Here is a 22,437-nt window from a genome sequence, read left to right as displayed (position 1 = left end):
TGCAGCATCCAGCCAGCATCCCCTGGGCTTGCTGCAAGGTGCACGGAGGTAAAAGCCCAGCCGAGTAACTCCTATGCAACCGAATTGGCAGCTGCCCCCTGGGACCCCTTCCGTGGGGCTGAGGCTTGCAGAGGAGGGGGGCAGTGCCCCCAGGTCCCCTCGGCTCCAGAGCTGGGCTGTGGTTCGCTGGCAGGCGGCTGCGGAGGGAGGAGGGAGGGAGGGATGGAGGGAGGGAGGGAGAGGAGGAGGAGGGAGCATTGCAGAGGCAGCCGGGCTGGCCAAGGAGCTCCAGCTCCCCCCCAAGTTGGCTTCGCTCCGCAGCTGGGAGCAGAGCCCGGAGCCCCCTTCCCCGGTGCATGGAGCAGGGCACTGCCGGAGCCCCTGGGCTGCAGCAATTTGCCTAGCAGGAGAGGTAAGGGCAGCTCTCTGCTTAGCCGCAGCATTGAACTTGGCCCCTATTCAGGGACCCGGGAGGGGGAACCTGCTTCTACCTGCTCTTGGGAGGCTGCAAAACCTGCAAGGGTTGGGGTGGGGGTGTGCATGCTCTCGGTGCTCCCCTGCCTTGCTTTAGGGAGAGGGGCATGCCAGTCCCCCCCTCCCCACCCCAGCCTTTGCCCGATGTCTGTGCCAGGCCACGATTAACTCTGCTGTCTGGTGCCCCAGGTCCTTGGCTGGGTTCAGGATGGATCCGCTCTTCCCCGCTCACCTTTTCGAAGACCCCGACTTGCGGAAGCTGCTGAATGAATCCTCCATGCTGAACCTGAGCTTCCCCCCCAGCTACTGGTTTAACAACGGCACAGGGGACAGCTTTCTGCCCCTGGGCATGAAGATCACCATTGTGGTCGTCTACTCCATCGTGTGCATAGTGGGGCTGGTGGGCAACTGTTCGGTCATGTATGTGATTGTCAGGTAGGCGACGCTAACATCTCCCCCAGGAGCTGCTGTTCCCCCCGGGGAAGGAGGGGCCCAGGGGTCTTTGCACAGCTGGTGGGAGCAAGCCAGAGCCCTGGGTGCTGCAGATGGGGGTTGTTGCTCCCTTCCAAGTTTTATAGGCTTGGGACTTTGGGGAAAGAGGGTCCCCCCCCCAGCCCCTTCCCAGAGATGGTGAAGGCTTGTGTCCACTATTCAGCAGCCCTCTGGTGCCTCCTAAAGGAAACAGAATTAACCCAGAGACTAGACCTGAATTGTAAAAGAAAATGCATGGGTGTAATATACTCACTGCAGCTGGGAAGGTGCTGAACTGGCTGTGTCAGCAGCAAGAGCTAAGATCTGGGGACGGTTAGGTAGCCGGCTATGAAGGCCCTTGGCTTAGAGCATAGACAAGCTCTCAGGACTGCCGTCACTAGAAGATTGTCCCCTTCGCGCTCCATGCGCTGCACGGCTTCAGCGTCTGCACCGGGACTCAAAGGCAGCCCCTTTGGTTTGGCCCATGTGGAAGGGAAATGACAGGCAGGGTCATTATCAATCCCAGCAGAGCTAGTCACTCTATTAAATGCCAGGTGAATAAAATATCACCCGGCATTGCAGAGAGGAAGGCGACCGTGCTCGCTGGAGTTGAGTGTCTGGCTCTGGTGGTATTTTGCTAGAGCGGAAGGGCTTTTCTGTAGCAGGGTGGAGCAATGAGCAGATGTCGCCCCTGCCGCGGTCCAGGTCCCAGCGTTTGCAGCAGTGGTTTGGATGGGCGTCTAGGAAAACATGCCTTTATTTTTTGCTTTCTGTTATTTTTCTCCATGAATCTGGAGCAAATCTTTCCTTTAAAAGTTTGCAGCACCCGCGGCAAAAACCTGCTGTTGGCAGAAACGACGCGTCTATTTTGACTGCTTGTTTTCAGATTTTGCTTTCGACACCCCTCCCCCCCACCCTTACATCTAGGAGGGCAATAACTCCTGTGCAGAACTGCTCACTCAGGGGAGTGCGTGGCTCACAGCCTGCCCTGGCATGGGCAGAAATAAATCTAGGGAGAACGTGATTTATTTGTCAAAAGTCGTATTATTTTTCCCCTCCCTGTAAACCACTCACTGCATCTTGCATTCATTCGGAGCAAGGCTTATTCCTGTGAGAGACCCCACTGGCTTCAGGGACACAGCCCCTGGCAGCAAATGCTACTAAAAAGCTCAGTCATTGGGTCTTTGAGAAAAGGGCAAAGTTTAGGGGCTCATATGTGGCAGCCTCAGTGGTGTTGCTACAGGGGACCTCATGCCCGGACCCTGTAGAGGGGTACCTATCTAGGACCATACTGCACCAATTGTTCATTTGCATGGCCCCTTGCAAAGGTTTCGGTGTTCAGATAACCCTTGCTTTCCTGATTCCTTTCATGCCATCATTGCCACTATTATTTAGTACCACTTGCTTAGCTGCTGGTGAGCAGCTGAGAAGACGAGGCTGGCTGATCTCCCAACCCTGCATTGCTTATACATGCCCCAGGATCCATCCATCTCCAAGCCCCTTGCTTCCTCCATCCTGTGCCAGAGGTAAAGCCATTGCTGTGGGTAGTGGGAGGGAGGAAGCTATGGCATTTCACTTCTTCCCCACCTACCCAGGTCCATTGTGCTGCCCCAGTGTGGAGAAGGGGCATGGTCTCTCACATCCCCTGGGCCTCCTGTGCCCCCTGGTCCCTTGGCCGTCTCCCCCAGGGCCTTCATGGCACGACCCATCTACCAGCGAAGCATCGCATCCATCCATAACTTGAACCCTGTGAGCAGCTGAGGGGAGTGCACTGGCACACGCGTGGGCTAATGGGAAGGGGGAAGCTTTCGGAAGAGGCATCTCATAGAGAGAAATGAGACCCTGCGGCGTTTAGTAAGGGCTGTGTTGTCAAAATGGGGAGCCTCACGTGGTCCTCTGTGAAGCACCTGCATACTGTGCAGTCAAGCCTTGCAATGCCTGGCTTGGGGGTGGGTAGGTAGGAGATGTGTGCAGAGGGGCTGCAGGCAGGATTTCCACCTCCGAGCAACCACAGAGGTGGCAAAAGCCAAAACCAAGTTTTAACTTGGTTAAAAACAATCACCCTCTGTTTTTAAATAGTATGTGTTGAATAGTTTGTGTTGGGGAAACCATTAGCAGGGCTACTGTCTTCCTTTCTCTGCTCATCCAATATCTGCTGGGAGTTTAGGCTTCTAGTTTTAAACTAGTATTACTAGATAATAGCCAGGGAAAGGACAGAAGTCCAGCAAGTAAATGAAACTGCATCTATTGTGTCTGTCCAAGAGTTTGTTCCAGTTTCTTAGTCTTACATCTCTTTGGTTCTTCAAGAAGCTTATTAGCAGGTGGGTTTATTCAGGAGGAACTTTTTGCATTACCTCCCTTCCCACATTCAGCAGATCAGACACAGAGACCCAATTTCACCCTTGGTTTAACTTCACTCAAGTTGACGCCGAGGATGATTTTGACCCAGTGTTTCCAAACTCTTGACCACAGCCATTTTACCTGGATCCAAAAAGAGTCGTGATGGCAAATTAGCTGGTAGTGAAAGGAAGGAAGCCCCTGATTTAGCAGGTTTGTCAGGCAGAGGTTTTGTGCTGGATCATTGACTGAGCCAGGTAATAGCGGCACTGACACAGGGAAGGTTGTTCACCTTGAGACAGAATGGGATGTCTGTGCTCATTAGCTTCATGTCTTAACCCTTGTCTTTTATGGGTTCAAATTCAGGGGCTTGTTAGTGAACCCAAGATTCAGCTCTTGACAAGCTTCGCAGGATTGTGCATATGCTTTCCATAGATGGAGAGCAGCATGGGGAAAAAAGAAAAAGGCAGTCAGCTACGACACAGTCTTCGGATGCATTTTTTAAAATTCTTTGCAAAGCCAAGGGGCTTGATATCAATGCTCACCTCAAGGCCGGATGGAGAAATTGTATTATAATACTTGCAAGCATCTGGATCCATTGCAACATCGAATCACAGAAAACGAGGGCTGGAAGGTATCTCGGGAGGTCACATCTAGTCCAACCCCCTGCTCAAAGCAGGACCAGCCCCAGCTGCATCATCCCAGCCAAATATTTGTCTAGGTGGGTCCTCAAAGCCTCCAAGGAGGGAGACTGCACCACCCCTCTGGGTAACCTGTTCCAGTGCTTGACTACCCTCCTTGCAAGAAAGTCTTTTCTAATATCCAACCTCAACTTCCCTTGCTGCAGCTTGAGCCCATTGCTCCTTGTCCCGTCATCAGGTAACCAGAGAGGCTCCTTCCCTATGTTTTAGTCCATGGTGAATTGCAAAGCAAAGCCGAGGTGTCAGGGAGGTGCTGTCCTTTGCCTGCCTCTCTTGAAGAGAAGATGCTTTTAATATTTGGTTTCATACACCTCTGTCACTTGAAATACTGAGGGGTAAGTCTAAAAACCATTGTGCTTCCAACATTAGCTGGAACTATGGGACATTTCAGAGCTGCTTCTGGGTTTCCCCACCCATTGCATAACCCCATCCTGCATCTCCCTTGTACTTGGGGGGACTCTGCATTCAAGGTGATTAATGTATTGGCACTGTAATCCTGGGACAATTAAACTGGCTGTTTCTGCGGCACAGCCCCTAATTGGCTGAGGCTGAAAAGGGCTCCCTTCAGGAGCATTATTTCCGTGACAGCAAAGAGCTATTGTTCAAGTTTGCCTCATCTGCTGCTTCACATTGATGGCCTATTGTTTGAGCTTCTTACCATTTGAGATAATTACTGCTCCCTCTCCCTTCTCCTGCTATGTGCGTCTTGCTTACGCATGTATTTCCTCTTCCGCGGTTGATGAATTTGCGGCAGGCTGTTGAACAGCAGGAGAGGTAGAGAGTTGGGGAAGAAAGGCAAAGATGGCACATAAAACTCGTCCTCTCTTGTGGGAGCCTGAATTTGTCCGTCTGGTTCAATGTGTTTTGTTTCAAAGGAAGGAAAAATAGAAACAAATGTGTAAATGTGTATTCCCAGAGACGCCGCCAAAGCAAAGAGTTTCAGAAGCCACATCCAGCTCCTCTTGGCTGCTATCTTGTGATACCCATCCATATTCTCAGGCACAGATGGGCTTTGGCCAGGATTTACCTATAACTTTTTACTCCTGCTGTTTTCTATCTGCATTCATTTGTACCATGCGTGCAGCCAAGATTGCTGATCTCCTTCGAGGGCTCCCGCTTCTTCTTTCTGATATTCATTTTCAAGCATTTTTGGTTTCTGAGAAAAGACAATGGGTTGAAGTCCCTGACATCATCTTCCTGGCCTTTCATATTTATCAGCGTTGCTGCAGGATCAGATGCGGAGAGGTAATTACAGATGTGATGACACAGCGAGGAGCCGGCTCCTATCTACCTCTTCAGATGCCCCCAGACCTTTAAAAACTGGAGCTGGGTGCCGCGTTCAGATCGCTTCTTCCCACTTCACCCTCCTGCAGGTCACCTTTGTATTCTCAGAGGGGCTCCGTGCCCATCTCAGAGCCCCGTTTCCATCCCACCTGCCACAATCGCTGCCCTTGCAATGACTTTACCATTGAAAAGGGCTGAAAAGGAAGCACGGTTGCCATTTGGGGGTGGGGAATTGAGACAAGGACTTACACGCATGGAGAAGTTGGTGTCAGGAAGCTGCGGGGTGGGTTTCCATTATGCTAGCTGCTCCGTGCTACCCCCTGGGGTGGGTACAAACTATGTAGTTTTATTTCTCTTTCGAAGTGGAGAAAACTGCCAGTCACTAAGGTCCTCTCCATGTCTACAGCCTATGGGAAGCTGTGGTACTAGCTACCCTACTCCTTTCAATCGCTCCCTAGCACGGTGTAGACGTGTCTGATGTGAACTGGCCAAATTCATGTGCAAAGTCTCGTGTGGCAGGTGGGGATTGAACTTATTTCCTAAGGGTCTTAACCAGGAGCCCATTTTTAGGGCTGCAGCTGCTGCATTTTTCCTTTGCTAAGCCTATATTGGTCTCCCTGAACAGAGGATGAGGCAGGCTGGCAATGGCAAGACCCAGAAAATGAAGTTAATGATGAAAATGCCTTGCAGGGGGGTTGCAAAGGGGATGGAGCTGGACTGGTCTCAGTGGGGGCAGACGACAGGACAAGCAGCAATGGGCTCCAGCTGCAGCAAGGGAAGTTGAGGTTGGATAGCAGGAAAAACTTTCTCACGAGGTGGGTAGTAAAGCACTGGAACAGGGCACCCAGAGGGGTGGTGAAATCTCCACCATCCTTGGGGGTTTTTAAGGCCCGGCTAGACAAAGCCTTGTCTGGGATAATATAGTTGTGGCTGGTCCTGCCTGGAGCAGGGAGTTGGACTAGAAGTGGCCTCCTGAGGACCCTTCGCACCCTCATTTTCTATGATAATATTTAAATGATCAGACTAACAATTAGGCTCATTAATGAAGTTTGTACACATTAGAGATAAAACTGAGCTGGAGTTTAACATCATGAAAGCTCAGTGGGCAGGGCTGAAGCCTGCAAGACCTCAGGCACTGCCGTGCTATCTCCATGTCCTTTGCTTCCTTTTTTTTCTCATTGCATGGCATAGCTGGGGCAGGTCAGAGAGAAATGAAATGAATATTGAGTGTTTGGCATTGTGCTGAGTAATCAAAGGCTATTACATTGTAATGGAGCAGCGGGATGAACATGCAGCTGATAAAGACATGCAGGGTCATGAAAGGTTTCTCTCGTGGCAGTGCAGCGGCTAGGAGGACTTGCTTTTCTCCATGATCCGGGGTGTAATAGGTATGCTCGCAACTCACTGCTTTCAGATGCACATGGCTACGCATGGCTGGTCCAAAGGGAGAATAAAAGTCCACAACTGGTACTAAGCAATAGCATGCTGCCTCTGTCTCCAGTGGCAGAGACCTGTGCGTTTACAGCTGTGGCTTTCTGTCCTGGGTGATGTATAAGCTGGTCACACGAGCAAAATCTGACTGCACAGAACTGGCTTGGCACAAAGAGCAGCAATGGTATCACCCTTGGCACTGGTCTACCAACGCATCACAGCTCTGTCCCCCAGAGACATCCATTCGGGATGAGGGGACCCTTCCTTTGCTATAGCCTATTTTGTCCTGTTGCCTTTTGGCAGGAAGGGAGTTGCTTGCTGACTCAGTAGCCCTCCTGAGATGATTTCTGAGTTGCCCAAAATGGCCAGTTGGATTGCGTGGGGCCCATCCTCCCAGAAAGTGCTGCTTCTGAATTGCCCAGATGGCCTTAAAGTGGATGGAAACCTGGGTAAAGGCTCGTCATGCAGTAGAAGCCAGGGAAGCGAATACCGTGGGTCAGGTACACGGCATGTGATGGGGTCTAAAAACCCCTGCTGAAGCATGGACTGCAGTGAAACCATGCTGAATCTCCCAGCACAGCATTGGGAGTGGTATAGATCGCTGATCCTCTTTTCATCCGTGTTTCCCGTATCATTCATTCTGGAGTACACGGCTATTACAGACCCTTGAGGAAGGGGCAGAGGGAGAGAGCTTGGCATTGCAGCTGGAGGTCTGGTGGGAAGTAATCGAAATAGACTATGCACCGATGAGCGGCTCTGTCTGCATCTCAGGTGGAATTGGGAACAGCCTAATCGAGAGACTCAGGATCCAGGGCCAACAGGACTTGTGACCGTAACACTAATGACTCTCCAGGGTTAGAGGTTTTGAGCTGTCGCCTCCCAGCCCAGGCACTGGTATTCAGGCTGTGTGTGTCGTGTCCGCAAACAATCTGTTCAGAAGCTCCTGTTTCACATCAGGCCCTGCCACTGCCCGGGCACTTGGCAGCTTTACAAATCTATGGCTCCCCCAACAAGCCCTTCATTCTGGGTCATTCTGGGGATGTGATGATCCACCCTCGAAAGGTAAGTGTCACAACATGCCATCAGGGCTCAGGAGGAAAGAGAGTCCTCCCTTGTGTGGGGTGATGAAACTGGGAAGCATGGCATGCCTCATGCGAAGGACCTGAATCCCCCTGCTAAAAGAAAGGAGGAGGTTTAGCAAGCTGGGTTCCAGCTGCTGGGTGTCTCCTCCACCCAAGCTCCCCTGCCAGCCTCCTCAATGAATCATCTGAGAGCCTTCTTGTGCTTGAAGCAGAGGGACTGTCCCCTGCTTCGTGCGGCTCTTCCTTTTGTTCCAGTGGGGAGACTGCAGGTTGGAAAATATAAGGGATATCTGATATGCACGGGGTGCGGTATGTTGGCACAGACCAGGTTGGACAAGTCTGCATGGTTCAAAGGCTGGTGGCCATCCATTATGGTTCTTGAGAGACTGGGAGACCTGTGGGTTGGAGCCGCGCTTGCTCTCTGTAGACCAGGGATGCTGAGGGCAGGGCTGATTGCAGAATTGTATAAAACGAGGGTGGAAGGGACCACAGGAGGTCACATTTAGTCCAACCCCCTGTTCAAAGCAGGGCCTGCCTCAACTTTCTCATTCCAGACAAGGCTTTCTCTAGCTGGGTCTTAAAAACCTCCATGGGTAATGCTTCCATAACCTTGCTGGATAACCTGTTCCAGTTCTAGGATCCCTCGTGCATCACATTGCATCTGATGCTGCTTCTGAATTGCCCATCACATTGCATCCGATGAGTCAAGGGTAGGCTTCAACTCCAACAGCTGGGGATGTCCAAATCCACACCACCCATGCCGATAGCCCGGAGGGGGTAGTGTGACAGCTGCTGTGGTTGCTCACCCCATCAGCTCTCCTTGTACAAGGGAAGCCCTTAAGGTTGGATCAACCAGGTTGACCTCAGCTTGGCCTTGTGTGGAGATTCAGTGGCCTGAAGAGGCAGCACCCTGAATGGGGATTTGGAAACCACCCACCAAAAACAGTTTCAGAATTTGCAGCCAAGCAGTTTGCCTCCTCCCCCCACTCCAATTTATTGCTCCTATTTAAAAGTTGGAGCCAAAAAGAAGAAGGTGATGGGCTCAGAGTTGCACAGCAGAACCGGCAACATCCAGGCCCCATGGAGATGCTGGTTTCTTCAGCAAATTTCCTTTCCAGACTCATGCAAAAGAGCAGCTCCAGCAAACTGCTCACATCCCAGCTGTGTGCGTATGCTTGTTTGCATAGGGAATGCTCTCTTGGTAGTAGATGGGGGCGGAAGCTTCCTCTTAAACCTTTGAATTAATTTCTGCCTTCGTTGGGATTAATTTATGAAATACGCTGCTCTCAGTTCCTGGAAAAAGATAATCCACAGAGAACCGATTAATTGATTTTGTTTGCACTGAATATTCTGGAAGTGTTTGGGAACGCTGCTAGGTTGGGGTAATGGCTGTTTAGCTAGAGACTCTCAAGAAGCAGAGTACAAGAGACTTGACTGCAGAGAATTAATTCATTCTGCTGTCCATTCCCCATGTAAAAGCACAGCTAAAGCAACCATCTTCCTTCAAAACCACTTCACTTTGCCAGCCTACTTCTGAGACATGGAGCAGCACTACCATGAATCCCATTTCATTTCAAGGACCCTAACATCCAGCTGGAGGGAGGGGGGCTGTGAATGCATCTTGAATCAGCCTCTATAGGCCTAGCTTCATGTATAGGACTTGGGAAGGACTATTGAGACATGGGCGGAGCATTGTTGGGAGAAAACGTGGTCCTAGATTGGATCTGCAATCATGCAGACAAGGAGGGTAGTAACCACGGGACTGGGTGCTGTCTTGGTTCTTCCTCTGCTCTGTCATGGTTAATTTTCTCAGAGGAGCAAAGGGCACCACTGGTCCAGAAGGGATTATTTTGGCAAGCTGGAAAGTGGGATGTAGAGTAAAACTGAAGGGTTGGCCTTTGTCACAGAAGCCCCAGTGCTCTGGGCTGGGGTTTGGAGGCCTTGTTCACTGCCCCAACCATGGGGCAACACCACTATGTCTACTGGATTTTTGATCAGCTTTAGTTAACAGGGGTGGCATAATGGTTAAACCTATCTTGCTGTGGTGCCAGGAGGGTAAGGTTGAGGGTTTTTTTTTTCCATTTTCATCCATAAAATGGCCTTCCTTAACCACTTTAACTTGAGAATCAACCTTGGCTTGGGTGGACCTTTGACCCTGACCTTGCTAAACAGGGTCAGGTACTGTGTTGCTCTCTGCTCATCTCATTCAGAAAAATAGTAGCTTCTTGCCCTGTTTCTCAATGATTAACGTTTTAGTTTGTGCATCTGTGAAGGATGTGAGCCACATTCCTACATATTATGACATTTATGAAGTAGGTCAGCAATGGGGGTGGAAGCTTGCGTTATCTGACCTGTTTGCCTCAGCTACACACACTCTGTAGAAAATATGATTCATGGCTGATCTCAGCGAGATTGTCAACTCTTGCATCCTTTGGCTGATAATCATTCTGTCACAAACATGACAACTTCGCTGTTCTTGAGACTGCCCAGAGCGTTCCCCTTGGGGAGCGATAGTGACTCATTGCCTTTCCACGCAAGACATCTAGTGGAGGCTCTTTTCAGTCCCTACACCAGTCCATGGATGGATGACCCAGGGGCCTTTTTGCAAACAGGGGGAACTGGTAGAATTCATGTTATAGTACACCACTTCCCAGTTTGGGGTATGGGTACCACCAATGGTACGCAGACAACCTGTCAGTGGTACATGTTACCTGATTTATTATAATTACTTTATATGACAAATATTTGCTGGTGGTACTTAAGGTTGAGCTGAAAAGAAATTGCTGGTGGTATTTAAGGTTGTATCATTTTAAACTGGTGTTGTGCAATCTGTCAGAGTTTGGGAACTGCTGTAGGGTGTCCATTGAAATGGTGTCTGTGATCTATGGAGAAACCTCGGAATAATTAAAATCATGGCTAAATCACACGGGGGGAATGCCAACACTCTGCAACATCCTTTGTTATGCCCAATGAATCTGTCTTAGGTGATTTTCTTTTTTAAATTAAAATATTCCCCCCGCTATAGAACCCTGTGATTCTTAAACGTGAAGGTGCAGCTTAGTCTGAACATCTGCTTGCTACATCATTTTCTGAAAACTTGTTTCTAAAAGGCCATCTGGAGCTCTGGGTTTTAGCACCCAAGGTTTGATGGATGCTCAACAATCTTTCATGTAAGATGAGCCTGAACTGAAGCCCTTGATTAGAACAAACTTGACCTTTAGCTCTGGAGACGCGTACAAAAGTTACCAGACATGGGCAAGAGGAATATAATCTGGAGGCACAAAGGCGATACCAGTGATACCGGTGCTTTTTTGTTGCATTGATTGAGGCTTACTTTAATTCAGTGATATGCTGGAGAAATCTTTCTATCTATTTATTCCACCTAGGTGATTTGCATTAGCTTCAAAATTGGTACCACCTTAAGCTATGTTCATGTATCTATCCAGTGATATAGCTGGGTGAGCACACATGTACTAATTTTCTGACTGTTAAGCCAGCTTAACTTTTTAAAGTGGATATAACTGTTAGAGCATACACATATATGTGGAGCAGAGTTGACTTAAATGTGGCACAAGATAATACACCTCTGAGGTATATTATCTTGAGTCTCACTAGTTCAGTTGACTTAGCTCATAAGATAGCTGCTCTCATCTCAAGGAGCTATATGTGTGTATACTCCGATGTGGCTTAAGTTAAGTTGACTTAGTTAAGTCGCCTTATTTTATGTCACCTTAGTATGTGTATACACACCCATTATTAGGTGACCTTTTGAAATGATTCTTTACTTAGATGCTCACTGAAACCAAAAACAAGACCATTTGCACAGGGCTTCCCAGTCTCCTAAACAGGCTGGACATTTTGTGTTTTGTTGGTGACAGGTGAAGCCACCCCCTAACCTTGGTATTATTTCACAGCTGCTGTGAATGACAAGCGTCTCCGAACAAGATTTCTAAGAATTTACCAACGTGCTTGATTTTCTGTTTTTGAGGCTGGAAGGGGCTCAGACATACCTAGCATGCCCCACTGCTTCCATCAATGAGAAAATCCCCTTGACAGCCAGGGTCAAACGTCAAGCCAATAGCTGCTCACTTTTTTAAAGCCAAAGATCTGTTTTTCAGCAGTTGATTACATTTCTGCTGGAGGAATACAGCCACATAAATACCACTTTCAGGCACTCGCTAGATATGCTGCTGTCTGTTTGTTGACCCACCTGAGGGCCCTATCAAATGAAAAACAGGCTTGGCTTTCTGGAGTGTTCAATCCTTGGTTGACCGTGTATTGCTGAAACCAATATTATATAGCCACATCGCTTAACAGGTTGCAGTCACATAGACCTGGAGGTTTGCTGTATTCCTGTAGGCAAGGAGCCATGGAGAAAAATACAGGGTAGATAGAGCCCTCCGACAGGTTGATGTATGAGCATGTAAGTAAGAGCAAATTCTCCTGGGAGGAGAGCTAGAATCTGTTTAAAATGAGCTCCCTAAGTTAATGCCCCATGGTTTTCCCTCTGCTGATACGGTTTGAAAGCATATTCAGATTAGAATAGAGAACAAATGCAGCTGGGTAAGATCGGCTCCAGCATCAGTAGCCAGCTAAAGGGCAAATTCACCCCAGGGCTGGAATACCAGTGGCTCGTTGCAAAGAAGTTAGTACAGCTTTTGGGGGGAAGATCTGCCGTATGTTCTGCCATTGCTATAATAATTTCACCAGGAAGTAGAGTCAAGTTAAGCTAGCTAAATAAACTCAAAGATGACCAAACAAACCGAAATCAGAAAGGGAACTGGGAAAGCTCAAATGCTTTGTCTTCAGCACTTTGTGAACATCAATCCTACTCAGCTTCTGAGTTTTGCCACATCTGTTCTAATAATTAAACACTTTGTGTTGACTGATCTCTGGTCTGATCAACGGCCCACTGAAGGCATTGGCGAGATTCTGGTTTGCTTTGGGACTTGCCCCACACATGCTGGGTTTCCATCACAGTGGATGGGACTTCCCATGTCCAGAACAGAGGATGGGCAACAGGGTAACCTCATTACCAGGAGTTTGTGTTTGCTCCATGTTTTCAGAGCATCCTTGAAGCTTCTGTGAGTGTGCAGCTGAATCCAAGTCCAAGCAGACAGCGGGGGAAAGTGCTATCCTGACTTCATAATAAATAATTAGGATGTGCCTTGCATTTACCAAGAAGCTAATGAAATGCAGCTAGAAATGACAATGAGCTTTACTGGGCCATTTTTTTTGCAAGCTAATGGCCAAGCTGCTGACTTGTAAACCGCATGATGCCTGGCAGATTAGCTTATCTGCTAACGCTCCGAGCAGCATTATAATTAAGTGATACGTGATAAAATCCTGGCTTAACCTTACTAAGTCGTTTGTCCAAAGATGGAATCTGACCCTTCTTGACTGACAATAATGCAATTTAATGTTGGATTGGACAAGTTTGCTGAGTTGATACATATGGCAGGAAAATCGGTAGCACCATGGGAGACTGCCAGGCCCATGTTTTCCAATACATCTTCAGGCTTGTTCATATCTCTTGCTATTTATTGAGTTTTACAGGGGACAGGTGTATACGCAAAGCTCTTTCACCCTATTTGGTCATTCCTAGTTTTGTGATTCAGAAACTCAGATCTGTGGATTGATCTTCTTTGCAAAGGGGGTAAGAGCATTGGCAGCCACTCTTGTGCCCACATCCCTGTTGGCCTTGGGCTACCCACTGTCCATTAAGTGGCATAAATGCACCCAAAGCACAAGAAGCATTGGGAGGAAGGTACCTTGGGACCCTGGGAAGGGAAGTACCCCCATGAGACAGCTCGCTCAAGGTTTTCGCTCCATATCTGCAAGCTCAAACCCTTCTGCGTGTGAGATTTGGGTAAGCACTGGCAGGCAGACCCCCTGTGGCACTTACTCACAGCAAACTCCCCAGCTATTTGAAATTTCGGTCAGAGTCTTAACATTAACACCAGGCTCGCTCGCTCGCTTGCTTGCTTTTTCTGTCACATGAGACTCCTTTAAAGCACATTTACCACCATGAAGATGAAGTGGTTCCTCGAGATTACAGGAAAATGCTTCAGCCTTTAAAACTCTTTAGTTATTTATCTAATCACAACTCACAAGTGTATTCTTTAAAAAAAAAAAAGAAAAAGTAATCTTTCTGCCATGTTCCTGAGCCATTTTAGCAATTTAGATGCTTGCACAAGTTTTCTAGTAAATGAACCGCTAAGGGACTGGGGCAAAGAGCTGAGCTTGTCGAGAACATGGTGTTTTGAAGGCTGCTATTACACTGCAAATCCCTCAGCCTTCTCCAGTTAATGTTTCCAGCCAAAAGAAAAAAAAAGAACATCCTAAAATACTACTGTCTATGTCCCGTCTTACTGCTGAAAACATTTAAATCATACACAGAAATACAATGACGGTAAAGGACATAACGTAAGTTGTGGGTTTTTTTTTTTAAATGTAGCGTTCCTTGGGGTGAATTCCCATGACATTTGCAAATCTCTTATCATTAGCCTCAGAAAATGATATGGTTTGAATTTTTCTTGCAAATGGAAGTGAGAGACCTCCAAGGCTCCTCATTGTTTTGTAACGTTCGCTTCAAAATTAAACATCCAGCCTAGAAACCAGCAGTGAGAAATTGAGACAGCTAGAGAGATGCATTTGGAGGGGTAACTAAATGTCCAGGCATTCTGGAAGGTGTAATAATGGATGACATTAAACTTTATGGACAAAGACCATCAGCATCCATCAGCTTCCAGGCCAAGATCAATAGGAAATGTAGAGCCAAGCTCTTCCTTACCCAAAAGTATTTGGCTTACATAGAGACCTCTGGCTCATTGAGGCTGCATGGTGTTGAACCTACCGTTTCCACCAGCACTGATGGGCTGCCTGGCTTGAATAGCCAATGCAGAATGAATGAGCACCCAATGCAATCTCTCTCCCAAGATGCAGATAGCAAGAGATGAAAGAGGTTTATTTAGAACGTCATCTGTCTTAATTACTCCCCTTTTGTCATAAATATGATTAGATGCTGATTAGTAGGAGAAGCGAACATGAAGCCTGCTCCTGACAGTGCAGGGGATTTTTTTGGTAACAAACCATTCACAGTCAGAGCTTGCCTCAAGTTGAGCATTTACAGCTTATTATACTGCATTTGAGTCCACGCAGGCTTAATGGCTCATCAGACGGGCACATAGAAAGCACACCTGTTTCTGTAGTTGGTGGCCCACAAAGGAGTGATTGTAGCCACCATCACATCCGGCCTCCTTTGGGTCCCCAGCCCAAATGGCCACGTCCCCATTTACAGCTGGGAGGCAGCCCAGAACAGAGTCCGAAATGCAATCTCGAGAGCCAGAACAAAATGCTTTGCATGGCTCTGCTGTTACTGCCTGGCTGTTGTATTGCCAGTAAAAAAATATTGTTTGCTATTACCCTTCCTCGTTGCTTTGCACTGAGTGTGCTCTTTGGAGACCTAATAAAGCCTGAAATGAACCTGAAACCACTAAGGGAATAAACAGTCTACATGACTCCAGTTACATCTGGACAAAAGATCTGCTCAGACAACCTACTGCCTTTAAAGACAGTAGACTCGAACAAGCCACAAATAAGGCGAGCGCAATTCTAATGCATCTCTATTAGAAGGGCACCGCCATTAAATATTTTTTCCAGACCCTTAAGTGGAGGATATGATTCACTGTAATTTCAGCTTTGAATGAGTGCTCACAGAGATGGTCTAGATCTGAAAATAACAGCTTAAAATGGAGGTGTTTTTTTCCTCAGTGAGATGACTGGGTTGAAAGAGATTTAGACCTGGTTTGGCAGCAGTTTATGGGAATGTGGGCATTGTGTTCAATGGAAACAAGATCCGTCCCGTGAGGAGCAACTCTTCGCTCCTGTTGCTTATAACAGCTTAGTTTCAGAAAGTGGAAAGAGTTTTTTTTTAATTTTAAAAAAATAACTTCGCTTCTGACAATCGATGCTCTTTGCATTTCGTGCTACAGCTGTTTGGAAGGACAATGTATGCAGACGTGGTCAGCTTGGTCTTCAGGTTCTCGTGCATGAGTATCCCCTACTCCCCGGGTCACAGTCACTACATGGGATGATGTCTGCTTTGTCCAGCCTGGCTTAGTTACAAGATTTAAAAATTAGAACATGTGTTAGCCTGCTCTTTGCTTGGGAGTGGCTATTAGGCCTTTTTGTGGGGTGAGATGGGAAGAGGAAGGGACATCTATGCTGATTGTGTGATTTTTTTTAGGAAGTTAAAATGTTTGCCAAGACTCCCCATGCCTCCTGCTTGATTCTTTGGGCTGCACATTTGGGAAGAGGTTTTAGCTGTGGGCTTTGACCCTGGACTGGGTCTACATGGACAGACCCATTATCTTTGGTAGGAGTCTGCACCCATGCTGGGGTCTAGCCCTGCAAAGTGACTGCACAGTGGGTGCTCAGTGAGTTTAACTCGTTACTGATCCTTGTCGCCTCATAAGCGGTGCAGTTGGAAAGCAAGTTGAAATTTCCCCATTGCTCTCTCCTTTATTTCAGATTCACTAAGATGAAGACAGCTACCAACATTTATATCTTCAACCTCGCCTTGGCAGACACCCTGTGCCTGATGACTTTGCCTTTCCAAGGGACTGACACGTTCCTAGGGTTCTGGCCCTTTGGAAACGTTCTCTGCAAGATCGCCATCTCCATTGACTACTACAACATGTTCACCAGCACCTTCACCCTGACCATGATGAGCGTGGACCGGTACATTGCTATCTGCCACCCTGTCAAGGCTCTGGATATCCGCACGGCCCACAAGGCCAAAGTGGTCAATGTCTGCATCTGGGCTCTGGCCTCAGTCTTTGGCATCCCAGCGATGGTGATGGGATCAGCAGAGAACGATGATGGCGGTTAGTAGAAATGGGTGAACAGGTGATATCCTGCACAGGAGACCGCATCCCTGGGATTTAACCATGGTAGCTTGTTAAGTCCATGAGCATAACATCCCCTTCCCTCAGGGCCTTGTGAATAGGTTTTCAGGTCCAGTTTTCATTCCCACTGTACAACATTTTGTTTCTGGAGATAAAGTACTGGTAGTCGCTCCAACAGTTGGTGGTAGTAGTAGGCACTTACCTTCTGGTGGACTGGAGAAAGTTGGGAACATATCTCTCTGATACATACACACTTACACACTGTCAGCCTCTAATGTCTTCTCCCTCCCCCTGTCTAATACCTCAGTCTTCAGTGACAGGATGAAAAGAAAACCCTGAAACAATCAAAGCCACTGAGCATTGCTGCACGCTATGGGGAAAGAAAAATCTTTTCTTCTTCTCCAGCAATATGCAGCTTAGTCTCAATTCTCACATTTGATTAGCTGAATTTCACCTAGCTTGTGTTGACGTGCTGTACATCTCTCTGGATGAGATGGTCCTCATAATCTCTCTGGATGAGAGGGTCCTTGTGTGTTTACACAGTAGCCTCCTAGTCTTGGTGAAAGTATTAAGTGTTCGCTCTGCCACCTCATTGACAACTCAGCTCCTATATCTGCACCAGTGCAAAGTATGGTTATCTCAAAGCAGATTTGGGAAAGTCATGCCTTTATCTCTGTCTTCCTACCTGCTTTCCTTAGCCTACTTCTGTCTCCTCCTGCCTCCCAATGGGAGTACCCTCTCTTTGCCCCCCCACCCTTCCTTTACACCAGTTTTCCAGTTGAAGAGAGCTGGCTGGATGCGGATCTCCTCCAGGGGCCATCAGTATTGCTAGTCAGCTCTACAACGCTGCATCCAAATCCCAGCAGTTCCCACTTCCACACTGTTCAAAGCAAATGCTGAACTGAAGAGGCTAATCCTCCTCTTGGCACCACGAGAGTGTTTTTTAAATATGCAATTTGAACAAAAAGATTCATAACCTCCATGCACCTCTCCCCTCTTCTGGTTCCAAGAAAGTTGAGTGCACTGAAAAGAGCATTATCGTTAGTGCGTCCGTCCTACTTGCCTCCAGGCCTCAAGGGACCAATGTGCTTTCCTGACTGCTTGCCAAGCTTGAAATGAAATGGGGTAATCTTGGTCTTCCATAGTTTTAACTTTACCTTTTAATACCAGTCTTGACATATAACTCGAGTTACCCTTGCAGTTTTTGGAAGGAGGAGGATGGGAAAGAGGCGCTGCATGGTGCCATAAAGCACGAGTCAGATTTTATTACCTAACCGTGGCATGTCCCATCGATGTAAATGTCTAAAATTATTTCTGAGGGTTTGTCCTAACTGGTGGCCACAGAGGTTGCCAAACCTTATGGCAAAATGCCAGGAGCAAAGAGGAGCTGTGGGTTGTCTTGGAGCATTTGTGCTTTGAGTCCTTTAAGGCTGTTGCATTGGTGGGGGATCAGATAGCAGCAGCTGGATCACCTGACTTTCTGCATTTGTGTCCAGCATAACATGGGGAAATTTAGCCCCAAATGCTTTCATCCCTTTGCTAGTGGGTAGCACTCTGCAATCACATCTCTGCATTGGGAATACTGGCATTTCCAGCTGAAAGAAAACGACAGTGGTGCAGGTGAGCAGTGGAGGAGAGAAGGAATGAATGCATCCTGTTGAGTCTTGAGAGACTCACTTATTCACTCCACATCCAGCTGCCCGGGAAAACAACATGGCTCATGGACAGAGCACTGGCTTTGGGCATAAGAAATCTGCTGTAACTCTGATTATAGGCTGTGACCTTGGGCACGCCACTTGGCCTTTAGCTTTCCCACGCTCTGTTCAATTTGTACATGCTTCGTGGCAGAGACTGACTTGTACAGTGGATTTGTCCAGCTTTTAGCACAATGGGCCTTAACCTCTATCAGGCAGTCATAAACATGAATTAAATGGGCAATACAAGGGGCAGAAAGCAAATCGCTGCGTAGACAGATGTCGCACGCGTGTGCATCCCCCAAGCACGTTATTTTATTGTTCTTCTCTCCATTCTCTGCAGAGATCGATTGTCTCATCAAGCTCCCTTCCCCCGTGGGCTACTGGGATCCAGTCTTTGGGGTCTGCATCTTTCTCTTCTCCTTCATGATCCCCGTGTTGATCATAACCATTTGCTACAGCCTCATGATCAGGCGCCTGAAGAACGTCCGAGTCCTCTCGGGCTCCAAAGAGAAGGATCGCAACCTGCGCCGCATCACTCGCATGGTTCTGGTGGTGGTAGCCGTCTTCATTATCTGCTGGACGCCCATTCAGATCTTTGTGCTGGTCCAGTGCCTGGGTGCTAAGGCTGAAAGTGAGCTGGAATTGGCCATCTCCTGCTTCTGCACAGCCCTGGGCTACGCCAACAGCAGCTTGAACCCCGTTCTCTATGCCTTCTTGGATGAGAACTTCAAGAAGTGCTTCAAGAAGTTCTGCTTCCCCACCGCCTTCAGGACAGAGCTCCAGATGTCCAATAGGATGTGCAGCATTGCCAAGGATGTGGCTTATGCCTGCAAGAACTCAGAGGGGACTAACAATCCGGCCTGACTAGGCCAGGAAATCCCGATGATGGCTGCCAGTCAGAAAAGTCCAACCACCCCCACGTCAGAGATAACTCAGATAACAGCCCTTTGACAGTGGCTTTCCTACCCAGAGTTGCAGACTAGAAACCTAGGAGGCAGCGTGGGGGGAGGGAATATACAGGACTGCAAAAGCATACAGAAAAGGAAGTCATTCTGACGCATTTTTAACGAAACCAGCCTCTCCATTTAAAGACTGCGTTTTCACTTGACTCTATGATTCCTAAAGGACGCCAACGTGGTGCATTTTGCATAGGGGTGGTAAAGCATTCAAGAAGTAGAGGGTTGAAATCCCAGGGCTTATTTTGCCATTGCTCTCGGGGATGCAGACAGAATGCAAATCACTTTTGCTTGACTGGATTCGATGGATCATCAAATCGGGTGGATTGCAGACTGAGAATTTTATTGCTACTGCAGCACTCTGAATTTCAGACTTCATTGAAGCCAAAGCAAGGAACGGCAGCAAAATGCAAAACAAAGATAATTTCCAGAATTATTCATTGGCTGCAAAGGAAAAAAAAGAAACAGTCAAACACTCCAGCCAGCAGACAGCGAAGAGCTGGCTGCTCCACTGCATGGCTGGAAGTGTTGGATCAAGACTGCGTAACAAGAAAAGCATAAATGCCAGTGAATGACTGTATAGAATAAAACCATGTGCCTCAGAGGTGGAAAGGCAGGGATAGTAAAAAGTGACTGACACCAGCTGTTATGGGGTGAAAGGGAAGATAAATGAAGACTCATGTGAACAAGCTGGTGTTGGTTTTTTTCCTATGTTTTCAGCTTAAGGAGGTCTGGTTGTGTGTGTGCGTGTGTGTGCATGCATGCATAGGCACACAGAGACACATCTATAAGGTACAGCTACAGATACATCACTAGGGCATCACCTTAGCAAACAGAAATCTCTCCCAGCGGAGGTGAAAGGAGAGGGGAATGAATGATGGGGCTTAATCTGGAAAGACGAGGGTCTTTGAGTAAATGTGTTATCTTAATTTGGCAGGCAAAGTTCTATGAGTAGATGTGATATATTTTATTAGACCTACTGAGTAGTTGGAAAAAAGCTCAAAAACCCAGCATATCTTAATCTGAAAAGACATTTGGGGTTAGGGCCACGCTACGCAAGGTCCTTCAAGGAACTCTTGTCTTCACGGCAGGACATCTAATGCTCCAAGCCACCCTGCTATTCTTGTGTCATAGGGACAGACAGAAAGCTGAGGGGCAGAGACTCTTTCACCTGAAGTGCTTGGGGGAGACGGTTCCTAGGTTAATGGACACCTCTCCGGTTGCACATTGATTTTTCTGACAGCAGGCTTGCAACCACAAGCCAAATCATCTGCTCTGTTGGGTCAACTGGAGAGGAAAGCAAAGAGCCTGACTGACCCTTCCGCGGTGCCTGTGAAACTAGAATTTCTTTCCTTTCCGTAGCACAAGAGTCCGGGAGGAGATTGGCAATGGTGGCTAAGGAACTACCCGCCTGCGCCGCGAGGAGCGGAGCTCATGTCAGACTCTTAGGAGCGGCCTCTCCTGCTCTCTCCGCGGCTTGTACAGATTTCATGTGAATTTCCCGTGCTCTGTTCTATGAAACGATGCATTTCCCATGCGTTGATCTGCTGCCATTTTAATGCCGTATTGTTCTTTATACACCCTGTATGGCAACACAGTGTTGTATTTCCATGTTGCTTGTTTTCACCTTAGGGTCAGGCTTGAAACACAAATGAAATGCCTGGGTCCCCCAGGTGGAAACCGGACCTTTGTAAACTATGCTACATGGGGCTAGAAGAAATCCTGCCCTTAACAGAAGCAAAACTTTTGCAATTGCAAACTTTTGCAATTAACTTTTGCCACTGCAAACTTTTACATTTAAGATTTTCTTTAAAAGAACTGGTTGGGGGTGGGGGGGGAGGCACAGCAAGCACTTTGCATTGGAGAGTAATCACCAAACAATCACACTGGTCATGGGGACATGCAACCATCATCCTGAATAAAACACCAAGCATGCCGAGAAGGAACACCTATGACCCCTTATCTTGAAGGCACTGCTGGCTAACTGCACCATGCCTTTTGAAGATAGAAATATATTTGGGCAGGGGGTTACCTGTACATAACACCACCCTTATTCAAGGAGAAATCTTGGTTTTCCAAACCGTCAAGTCGCTCCCTCATCCGACAGTTTTTAAACGTTTGCACCCAAAATGTGACAGGGTTGACCCAGCTGCAGGTTCTGTTTCCAAAAGGTTGATGCAGGAGGGGAGACTCAAGTGATGGTGGAATAAAGAGCATCCACCTTCCTTTTCTAGTGAGATCTTTCAATATTTTATGTCCTTTAAAAAGAGAGAGAAAAAAAGAAAAGGCTTGTGATTTCTTCAGTCGTTCAGAAGATGCAAACTAGAAAGAATGGTATTTTTTTAATAATGTGATTTTTGTTAAACTATGCTGCAGCAATCCTACAGAGGTGAATTACTCGATATGTGTCTGTTTACTCCGCTTTTGGATCATTTGTGGCATTTTGCAGTGAACGTGTTAGATATTCTGATGTGCTCTCAGTGGAACCTGTTGTAAGAAGAGCAACAATGACGACAGCAACGACAACAAAAGCTTTATCATCCGGTGCCTCTGGAATGAAAGGGCCACGATTGGCTGGCTGGCTGAAATGCAAAAGCTCTTGTATTATCTTTGGAAATGGTTGTAACGAGATGATTGAGCTTCTGGCGATGGCCGTGTAAATGACTGTTTCTAGGTGGCTACTTGTGCTTTAATAAAGGGAAATAAACTCCTGCACTTTCAATGATGGTGAATGGCTTAATTGTGTGAATGGACTGGAATACTTGACCATTAGTAGGGAGGTTTATTGGCTGGGGCACAGCTGGAGCCGCACAGAGGGCGCGTCAACACAAGACGCTACAAGTGGAGTAGACAAATTCTACTGCGCATTAGTGTGTCACAACAAAAGCTGTGCTAATGCGCAGTAGGATTAGCCTACTGTGCATTAACATCACTTAAAAGACAGCCACCAGAGCTACTGCACAGTGGTGCCGATTATGGCACATTAAGTTAGTAGCTGTTCCTGCTGTACTTAAACTCTAATAACAGGTACTAACTTAATACACCATAATTCGCACTACTGTGCAGTAGTGCCGGTCCACATCTTGTAGGTGATG

At 47.5% G+C, this 22,437-nt stretch overlaps 1 protein-coding gene across 1 annotated transcript; it reads left to right on the top strand.

Annotated features, from left to right (window-relative positions):
* The first annotated feature begins 265 nt into the window (after positions 1–265).
* On the top strand, positions 266–22,057 carry OPRL1 (opioid related nociceptin receptor 1). Its single transcript, XM_019548275.1, has 4 exons — positions 266–412; positions 664–909; positions 16,313–16,668; positions 18,727–22,057. The coding sequence occupies exons 2-4, from the start codon at positions 683–685 to the stop codon at positions 19,248–19,250; spliced, it is 1,107 nt and encodes a 368-aa protein (XP_019403820.1). The 5' UTR covers positions 266–412; positions 664–682; the 3' UTR covers positions 19,251–22,057.
* The last annotated feature ends 380 nt before the right edge of the window (positions 22,058–22,437 follow it).

The sequence above is a fragment of the Crocodylus porosus genome, unplaced genomic scaffold (genome assembly GCF_001723895.1).
Source record: "Crocodylus porosus isolate Cpor-Errol unplaced genomic scaffold, CroPor_comp1, whole genome shotgun sequence".
Taxonomy (NCBI): Eukaryota; Metazoa; Chordata; order Crocodylia; family Crocodylidae; genus Crocodylus; species Crocodylus porosus.
Note: the sequence above shows the minus strand (reverse complement) of the source record. Positions and strands in the feature narration are given on the sequence as shown.

What these genes read in the sequence shown, in the direction of transcription:
- OPRL1 (XM_019548275.1), top strand. Translation starts at nt 683, where the DNA reads ATGGATCCGCTCTTCCCCGCTCACCTTTTCGAAGACCCCGACTTGCGG. An exon ending in GTCATGTATGTGATTGTCAG is followed by an intron (nt 910 to 16,312) that starts GTAGGCGACGCT and finishes CCTTTATTTCAG; the next exon opens with ATTCACTAAGATGAAGACAG. An exon ending in AGCAGAGAACGATGATGGCG is followed by an intron (nt 16,669 to 18,726) that starts GTTAGTAGAAAT and finishes CATTCTCTGCAG; the next exon opens with AGATCGATTGTCTCATCAAG.